The following is a 9,936-nucleotide window of genomic DNA, read 5'->3' on the forward strand; positions in this document are numbered from 1 at the left end:
AGGACGTGATGGGAAAGACCTCAGCCTGAGACCCTGGAGAGCTGTAAAGAGGGGCCATGGTTCAGTGGAAGAGCCTCTGCCTGGCATGCAGGAGGTCCCAGGTTCAATCCCCGGCATCTCCAGTTAAAAAGGACCAGGGAGGAGGTGGTGTGAAGGACCTCAGCCTGATACCCTGGAGAGCTGTGAAGAGGGGCTGTGGCTCAGTAGAAGAGCCTCTGCCTGGCATGCAGAAGGTCCCAGGTTCAATCCCCGGCATCTCCAGTTAAAAAGGACCAGGGAGGAGGTGGTGGGAAAGACCTCAGCCTGAGACCTTGGAGAGCTGCTGCCAGTCTGAGTTGACAATACTGGCCTTGATGGACCAAAGGTCTGATTCAGTAGAAGGCAGCTTCCGACCAAATGTGGCTTATCTCAGCTCCCCCTCTTCCATCGAGACCCTTTCCTGAGCACCCCGGCCCAGCCCGCCAGCCGGCAGCTTCTTTCAGAGAACCTACCGAGAGAAGCGGAGAGCAGTCGATGCACCAGGATGTCCGGGAAGCGGCGGATGGGCGAGGTGAAGTGGGTGTACAGGGGAACGTTCAGGGCGTAGTGGTGGAAAAGGGCCTCGTCCTCTAGCACCCCCGTGCAGAAGTAGACGGCCATCTGGAAGAGAGAAGGGGCAGGTCAGGGCCTCTTTGGGGGAGGGCTGTTGCAGGCAGGGCATCAGGACATCAGGACAGACTAGCAGCCAACGCTGGATCAGGCCAAAGGCCCATCCAGTCCAACACTCTGTGTCACACAGGGGCCAAAAAGACCAGGTGCCACCAGGAGGTCCAGCAGTGGGGCCAGGACACTAGAAGCCCCCTCCAGCTGTTGCCCCCCCCAAGCACCAAGAAGACAGAGCATCACTTGCCCCAGATCGAGAGTTCCTATCCATACCTTGTGGCTAATAGCCACTGATGGACCCCAAAGTGGGGATCAGCGTTTCCCTGGGCGTGTAAGAAAGGGCCACGAGAACTAAGCACTGAGGCAACCCTTCCTGCCCTCCCTTCTCATGATCTGCCTCAGTTCACAGAATTCGCATTGCTGTCAGATGCCCGTCCAGCCTCTGTCTGAAAACCTCCAAAGAAGGAGAGCCCACCACCTCCCGAGGAAGCCTGTTCCACTGAGGAATTGTTCTGTCAGAAAGTTCTTCCTCATGTTGAGCCAGTTTTAACAGTGGGAGATCTCCAGCCCCCACCTGGAGTCTGGCAACCTGACTTGAGAAGGAGGAGGAGGAGGGTTTGCAGTGGCTGCTGGGATAAGACGCGGAGGGTTCTGAAGCACTCACAGAGAGGGGCAGAAAGCGCCAAGTCACCTGATTAAATAACGTATCGATGGCATTCCAAGGGGGAGTCTGCTGCTTCCGCCCTCCTGCCCCTGCCAAGACGGGAGAACGTGCTTGTTTTGGATCCAGGTCAGAGACGAGGAAGCCTGCAAAAGAGGCTGCGGCTGGGCTCTCGGCTCAGGGTCCGGCAGGCCCAGGTGATGTATGGCCGATGGGTTTCACAGATGGGCCGGGACGACGCGGCAGGTTTCTATCGGGAGGCCGGGAACGAGGGATCCGGCATGGGCGACGGCTGTTGGCCGGGGAGCCCCAGACCGTCCGAGGTCTCCATGACCTTTCGTGGAGCACGCCGGGCCCAAATTCCTCTCCACAAACCTACCTCGGCTCAGACTGGGAAGCGGGGGCCACGTCCCCCCACCCCCAGGGAGGGGCAATCCATCACAGAGATTAAGGGAAGAATTCATCTCTGAGGGCCTGACTTCTCCGTTGCTGGATCTTAAAGATCATGCCTGTAATAACTCAAAGCCAGGTCAACTCAGATCTTCCCTCCTGTGGGAAGAAGAAGGCCGGCCACGAGCTTGACGTGACTCCCCCCCCCAAAAAAAACCCAACCCTTGTTCTTTGCTCCTGTCCAGCTTGGGGTGCTATTCTTGGGACCCTCGAAAAGCCACAGGGCTTGAGAAAGAGTCACGGAACCCAAGCTTGGGGTCAGCCCGATGTTGGGTCGTCATTTTATTCCCCACAATCCCGGACTGCTTAATAAACTCTGACTAGGCGAGCCTCCTTTAGAGTTCTGCCGATTATAATGCCCTTCCCTGAAGTGGAAACTCGGTCTCGGTTCTCGGTCTTCTGAGAGCCAGTTTGGTGTAGTGATTAAGTGCATGGACTCTAATCTGGGAGAGCCGGGTTTGATTCCTCACGCCTCCACTCGCAGCAGCTGGTGTGACCTTGGGTCAGTCACAAGTTCTCTCTCTCAAGAGCAGTTCTCTCAGAGCTCTCTCAAGCAATGTTCCCTCTTAGCTGTGGAGTCTCGTGAGCAAAAAATCAACTTTGTGAGGTACTGGCCTAAAGTTGTGAGCAAGCAATTTGGCTACTGCATAAATTAGTTTGCTCTGGAGCCCTCCTTCCTGAGCTAAGACAAAAATGTGTGAGCCGGAGGCTAAAAAACTGTGAGCTAGCTCAGACTAACTCAGCTTAGAGGGAACACTGCTCTCAAGCCCACCCACCTCCCAGGGTGTCTGTCGTGGGGAGGGGAAGGGCAAGGAGTTTGTAAGCCGCTCTGAGATTCAGAGGAAAGGGCGGGGTATAAATCCAATCTCTTCTTCTTCCAGCCCGGCGGGTTAGGGGAAGGCACTGCTACTAGCTGACTGGATCTGTAAAGTCCATCCCCGTAGCAGCTTGGTCCTTACCTGCATGGGCCTGGAGAACATGTTGGTCAGCACAGACTTCTTGGCTTCGGCGTATCTGCCGGTCCCGAAAGTTTCACTCAGGCTTTTCTGGGGAGGGGAGACAAAAGACACTCCTCGGTTAGCGCGGTGCGCAGATCCTGACTCGAGGCTTTCCCCTGCCACAGACTCTCTCAACGACCTTGGGCACGTCGCTTGATCCCAAACCCACTACCCGTCTTTGACGGGCGGACACAGCCTTCCGTGCGCTAACAGCATTCTGTGCGCCTCGGCGTCTAGTCGTGCCGGCCACATGACCGCGGAAACGTCTTCGGACAGCGCTGGCTCTTCGGCTTGGCAACGGAAATGAGCACCGCCCCCTAGAGTCGGATTCGACTGGCTTTTGAGCAAGGGAAACCTTGACCTTATATGGCATGGCAGCTCCAGGCTGGGAAACTCCTGGAGATTTCATTGAATCATAGAGTTGGAAGAGACCTCCAGGGTCATCTAGTCCAACCCCCGGCACAATGCAGGAAATCCACAAATACCCTCCCCCCGACCATGCCCCCTGACCCCTACTCTATGCTCAGAAGATTACACACACACACCCCAGGATCCACAGCCAAAGTGGCCTGGAGAAAAACTGCTTCCTGACTCCAATGTGGCGATCGGCATTTCCCTGGGCGTGTAAGAAAGGGCCACATTGGGTCAGTCACAAGCTCTGGCACAGCTGTCCTTGAAAAAGAGCAGTTTGTGTCAGAGTTCTCTCGGTCCCACCTGCCTCACAGGGTGTCTGTTGTGGGGAGGGGGAGGGAAAGGAGTTTGTAAGGCGCTCTGAGACTCCAAGTGAAGGGCGGGGTATAAATCCAATCTCTTCTTCTCTTCTTCACAAGAACTAAGCGCTGAGGCAACCCTTCCTGCCCTCCCTTCTCGTGATCTGCCTAATCATTGCTGTCAGATGGCCATCTAGCCTCTGTCTGAAAACCTCCAAAGGAGGAGAGCCCACCACCTCCCAAGGAAGCCTGTTCATAAGAACCTAAGAACATAAGAGAAGCCAATGTTGGATCAGGCCAATGGCCCATCCAGTCCAACACTCTGTGGCCAGAAATACCAGTGCCATCAGGAGGTCCAGCAGTGGGGCCAGGACACCAGAAGCCCTCCCACTGTTGCCCCCCACCCCCCAAGCACCAAGAAGACAGAGCATCCCTTGCCCCAGACTGAGACTTCCTATCTATACCTTGGGGCTAATAGCCACTGATGGACCTCTGCTCCACACAAGAACATAAGAGAAGCCAGTGTTGGATCAGGCCAATGGCCCATCCAGTCCAACACTCTCTGTCACACAGTGGCCAAAGATACCAGGGGCCATCAGGAGGTGTAATGTTTATCCAAAAACTCTTTTGGAAGCAGAGCGTGGGGAGAGTGTAGTCTGGGGGGCGGATCCCAGCGGGGTCGAGTACCAGACGGTCCACCCTCCAAAGCGGCCCTTTTCTCCAGGGGCACTGATCTCTGTAGCCGGGAGATCTGCCGTGATTCCAGGAGATCTCCAGGTCCCAGCTGGAGACTAACTGGGGAGGGAGAGTGTAAATCTTCAAATGAAAAGGTGGAAGGTCAAGGTCAAGGTTTCCCTTGGTCAAAAGCCAGTCGAATGCGACTCTAGGGTTGCGGTGCTCATCTCCGTTTCAAAGCCGAAGAGCCAGCGCTGTCCGAAGACGTTTCCGGGGTCATGTGGCCGGCATGACTAAACACCGAGGTGCACGGAACGCTGTTACCTTCCCACCGAAGTGGTACCTATGTATCTACTTGCAATTTCTTGCTTTCGAACTGCGAGGTTGGCAGGAGCTGGAACTAGAGATGGGAGCTCACTCCGTCATGCGGCACCCGGGTCTGGAACTGCTGAACTACCGACCTTCCACAGCCTGCAGTTCAGCGTCTTAACCACTTGAGCCACCGCAGCTCTGAAAAGGAGGAAACTCTCCACAAAATGATGATACTCATAGGAATATATTAAATATATTGAATGTGTAAATACATACAGCCCCTCATGCACATCCTAAAGTCACACAAACCACAGGATGATGGTTCTTAAAGGGATACGATCCAAAATAGTCCACAGATACGAGCCCTCCTAGGGGCAAAAACAGTCCACAGAGAAAATAACTGTGTCCAGCATACCCCAACGGTATCGTACGTAATATCAAGACTGTTTTGAAGACAATCCGTCGTCAAAGGGTATAGTGAGTTCAACGACCATGCCCAAATCAAAATGCTGTTTTATATTAAGTGGAGTCCAAGACCTCTGACCCGCAGTGGCTCAGAGGTTAAGATGCTGAAGCTGCAGACCGGAAGGTCCGTAGTTAGGCAGTTTGAGACCCAAGTACTGCGTGACGAAGTGAGCTCCCGTCTCTGGCCCCAGCTCCTGCCAACCCAGCCGTTTGAAAACAAGAAATTGCAAGTCGACCAATAGGTACCGCTTCGGTGGGAAGGCAACACCATTCCGTGCGCCTCAGCGTCTAGTCATGCTGGCCACATGGCCGCGGAAACGTCTTCGGACAGCGCTGGCTCTTCGGCTTGGAAACGGAGATGAGCACCGCAACCCAAGAGTCGGATTCGACTGGCTTTCGAGCGAGGGAAACCTTTGCCTTTCTTAATGAAAAGCACACTTAGTCCTTCATAGAGAAAAAAATACAAAGCTTGATAAAATTACACATAGCAGTCTGCTCCAGACCTTCGCCTTTACCTTTTTAAGGCCTCTGGGCAAATTCACAACCCAACGGTATCAAATCAAGCAGGCAGAACGACTCTAGCCCAATGTTCCCTCTAAGCTGTGGAGTCTCATGAGCAAAAATTCTATTTTGTGAGCTCCTGGCCTTAAAGTGGTGAGCGAGCGATTTGGCTACTGCATAGATTAGTTTGCCCTGGAGCCTTCCTTCCTGAGCAAAGACGAAAATGTGGGAGCCGGAGGCTAAAAAAGTGAGAGCTAGCTCACACTAACTCAGCTTAGAGGGAACACTGCTCTAGACTTACAAACTTTCAAGGAGAGTTTCCACCTTTTTGTTCCCACCAGGAGACTGGGCAGCCCTGAGGCACACGCACACACCCATGCGATCGCGCACGCGCACACTTGGACTCACATGCAAAGCCCCGGCGCTGCTGAAGTCGATCTCCAGGCCCATCTGGCTACAGAACTCTGAGAGGTCGTTCATGATCTTGGTCAGGGGCGGCGGGTGGCGCCGCAGGAGGGCCCGGGCTGGGAAGGAGCGGTAGATTTGGTGGGCCACGGCCATGTTGGCCAAAAGCATAAACTCTTCCACCAGCCTGCGGGGGGAAGCCGAGAGAAAGGGGAGGGGAGGTGGGGAGAGAGGAAGAGTCACGGGTTATAAATATGTCACAACCCACAAACATGCCCCGCATCAACCCTGGAAGCTTGCTGGGTGACCTTGGGCCCGTCGCAAACTCTCAACCTGGCCTACCTCACAGGGTTGTGAGAAAACGGAGGATTTTTCTGGCAATAAAAAAGGGCCAACGCTATGCTGGGGATTATTCGGAAGGGTATTGAAAACAGATCAGCCAGTATCATAATGCCCCTATATAAATCAATGGTGCGACCTCATTTGGAGTACTGTGTGCAATTCTGGTCACCACACCTTAAAAAGGATATTATAGCTTTGGGAAAAGTTCAGAAAAGGGCAACTCAAATTATAAAAGGGTTGGAACACTCTCCCTATGAAGAAAGGTTAAGGCGCGTAGGGCTCTTTAGCTTGGAGAAACGACGACTGAGGGGTGACATGATCGAGGTTTATAAGATTATGCATGGGAAAGAGCAGGCAGAGAAAGAGGTACTTTTCTCCCTTTCTCACAATACAAGAACCCGTGGGCACTCCATGAAATTGCAGAGCGGTTGGGTTAGAATGGATAAAAGGAAGTACTTCTTCACCCAAAGAGTGATTAACACATGGAATTCACTGCCACAGGAAGTGGTGTCGGCTACAGGCATGGACGGCTTCAAAAGGGAATTAGATAGGCATATGGAGCAGAGGTACATCAGTGGCTATTAGCCACAAGGTATAGATAGGAACTCTCAGTGTGGGGCAAGGGATGCTCTGTATTCTTGGTGCTTGGGGGGGGGGGGCAACAGAGGGAAGGCGTCTAGTGTCCTGGCCCCACTGCTGGACCTCCTGATGGCACCTGGTATTTTTGGCCGCTGTGTGCCACAGAGTGTTGGACTGGATGGGCCTTTGGCCTGATCCAACATTGGCGTCTCTTATGTTCTTATGTCGAGAAATGCTCAAAGATGTCGTGGGGAGGAGTTTGGTCGCTGGAACCTAAGAGAAAACGATGATGATATTGGATTTACACCTCGCCCTTCACTCAAAGTCTCAGAGTGGCTTACAAACTCCTTTCCCTTCCCCTCCCCACAACAGACACCCTGTGAGGTAGGTGGGGCTGAGAGAGCTCTGAGAGAACTGCCCTTGAGAGAACAGTTCTGAAAGAACTTGTGACTGACCCAAAGTCACACCAGCAGGTGCATGTGGAGGAGTGGGGAATCAAACCCGGTTCTCCCAGATGAGAGTCCGCGCTCCTAACCACTGACAGGATCTGACCGGTGGCCCATCTGGGAGCCCACCTGCCTCTTGACATCTGGAGACAAGGTCTTGTAAGCAGAGTTCTCCTACTGAGATGGCAGCGTGGTCCGGCAGTTAGAGCGCTGGAGGAGGGCTGGGGAAATACAGAAACTTTCCCGATTAACTTGCCCTTCTCCAAAAAGAATCCTCAACAACAGTGACGCTACGCAATGAAATGACCAGCAGATGGCAATATTGGTCCCTTTATCGACGGCAGCGCTCTGTGAACACAGTTCTTCTTTAAGAAGTAAAAAAAAAGAAACCAAAAAATCCAGCAGGTGTATCTGTTGGAGTCCCACCTGTGTGACAGAAGTTCTGGTTGTTTATGCTGCTCTGTCAAACGTCGCAAGGGTTGCAATAGAAGTAACCATCACAATACAGGAACAAGGCCGGGGCACCTCTAAGACCAGCAAAGTTTAATTCTGGGTACAAGCTTCCGTGTGCACACTAAAGCTTATATCCTGAATGAAATTTCGTTGGTCTTAAAGGTGCCACTGGACTCAAACTTTGTTCCAATATGGCGACCCACCAGTGTTCCCTCTAAGCTGAGTTAGCGTGAGCTAGCTCACGGTTTTTTAGCCTCCGGCTCACACATTTTTGTCTTCGCTCAGGCAGGAGGGCTCCAGAGCGGAGTAATTTATCCAACAGCCAAGTTGTGCGCTCACAACTTCAATGCCAATAGCTCACAAAGTAGAATTTTGGCTTACAGGACGCCACGGCTTAGAGGGAGCGTTGACTGCACCCGTTTCCCTTGGCCCTCGGGGTAGCGTTGCCCAGGAGTCATTTCCTGCAGGAGTGCACAGGAGCGGAGCTCCGGCAGTAAAGAGCCCAGGGGGCGGGCACATGCAGCAAGCCCCACCCCCTGCTCCCAGCAGCCCTCAGTCAGAGCAAGAAGCAGCCAGGTAAGTTGCAGAGCCCCCCCCCGGCCCCCCAGTCCAAAACAGTCCAGTGGCACCTTTAAGACCAGGTTTTGTTCAGGTACAAGCTCTCCCTCCTCTGCGAGGACAGATCTGCACGTTCCCCCCACCCCTCAATAGCTAGCAATCCAAAACAGTCCAGTGGAGGCTGAGCGGTGGGTGTTGCCTTCTGACACACTTCCAGTGATGTCAGGGGGTGTGACATATGCAAATAACTTATGCTAATGAGTGATGCTAATGAGCCCCTACACCTCTTTTTCTATGAAATGACCCCTGCATGGCACGGTGGGGGTAGACACAAAAGTGCTCCTAAGAAATGGCTGCTGCCGAAGGCAGCCACATGCAACAAGCCCTGCCCCCTGCTCCCAGCAGCCCCGGGCCACGAGGAGCAAGAAGCCCCTCAATAGCTAGCAATCCAAAACAGTCCAGTGGAGCCTGAGCGGTGGGTGTTGCCTTCTGACACACTTCCAGTGATGTCAGGGGGTGTGACATATGCAAACAAGTTATGTTAATAAGTTATGCCAATGAGCTCCTGCACCTCTTTTCCTACGAAATGACCCCTGGCGGTGCCAACGCTGGGTTGGGGCCATCCTGGAGATTTGGGGGAGGGAAGGAGCCCTAGCAGGTACAATGCCCTAGAGCCCACCCTCCGAAGCGGCCATTTTCTCCAGGGGAACGGACGTCTGCTGCCTGGAGATCAGCTATAATTCCAGATCTTAAGGTCTCACCTGGAGGCTGGCGACCAGTGTTCCCTCTAAGCTGAGTTAATGGGGAATTTCACATTACCCTTTTTAAGCCGTTATTGTACCATCTTGGAGTAAACCGGTACAGGGCGGCCATTCCACACAGCCTTTCCCCTACCGGTAAGGAGCCGTCTCTGAAGCAGTATGGCCTTTCAGTCTGTGCAGCTTTGTTTTCCTGCCCTTTTTCGCCCGCGTGGGCGATCTCCGTCCTTTTTTTAAAAAAAAAACCGTTCGTTTTAGAGCGCTATACTGCTATAGCGCTCTAAAACTAACGTTCCCAACAAGAACAGGACAGAGATCGCCCTCGCGGGCGAAAAAGGGCGGGAAAACAAAGCGGCACAGGAGGAAGCACTACGGGGCCTTTTACACAGCACCCCGTTGCGCTTCAGAAACAGTATAGAAAAGTGACGACCGCTTGGAAGCAGTTTGCAGGTGAAACGGTTCGGAAACGCTTCCCCAACGGGACAGAAGCATTTCTGTCTGAAAGCGAAAATATATTCTGGTAGCGAACCATTACTAAAACGGTTCTGTCTGAAATGTCAGAGCAGAAACCATTAGGGAACAGTTCCTGAACCGGGATATATCGGCTGTCTGAAATTCCCCAATGTGAGCCAGCTCACAGTTTTTTAGCCTCCAGCTCACACATTCTTGTCTTTGCTCAGGAAGAGCAAACTATGCAGCAGCCAGATCGCTTCCTCACAGTTTTAATGCCCGTCGCTCACAAAGTAGAATTTTTGCACACACGACTCCACAGCTTAGAGGGAGCACTGCTGGCGACCCTACCTCAGAGCTACCTGACACCTGCATAGCGGTGATGACTGCAGTTCTACAGTCCAAAGTCCAGACAAAGCTCAGCGGGTGACCCTGGGCCAGCAGTCTCTCTCGGCCTCCCTGCTTACCTCGCAGGGCTGTTGTGAGGAAGAAGCTGTCAGACTCTTGAACAAACTCACTCCCAATGACACT

General features: G+C 53.2%; 1 protein-coding gene across 1 annotated transcript in view; it reads right to left on the reverse strand.

Annotated features, from left to right (window-relative positions):
* DIS3L2 (DIS3 like 3'-5' exoribonuclease 2) overlaps window positions 1–9,936 on the reverse strand; it is a 364,836-nt gene that overhangs the window by 16,754 nt on the left and 338,146 nt on the right. The window contains exons 16-18 of the mRNA XM_015414784.1: window positions 5,823–6,006; window positions 2,713–2,799; window positions 492–639 (exon numbers count right to left, since the gene is read on the reverse strand). Of these exons, the coding sequence (XP_015270270.1) occupies window positions 492–639; window positions 2,713–2,799; window positions 5,823–6,006 (419 nt within the window). The remainder of the gene's footprint in view (window positions 1–491; window positions 640–2,712; window positions 2,800–5,822; window positions 6,007–9,936) is intronic.

The sequence above is a fragment of the Gekko japonicus genome, unplaced genomic scaffold (assembly GCF_001447785.1).
Source record: "Gekko japonicus isolate JY-2015 unplaced genomic scaffold, Gekko_japonicus_V1.1 scaffold1662, whole genome shotgun sequence".
NCBI classification, from domain to species: domain Eukaryota; kingdom Metazoa; phylum Chordata; class Lepidosauria; order Squamata; family Gekkonidae; genus Gekko; species Gekko japonicus.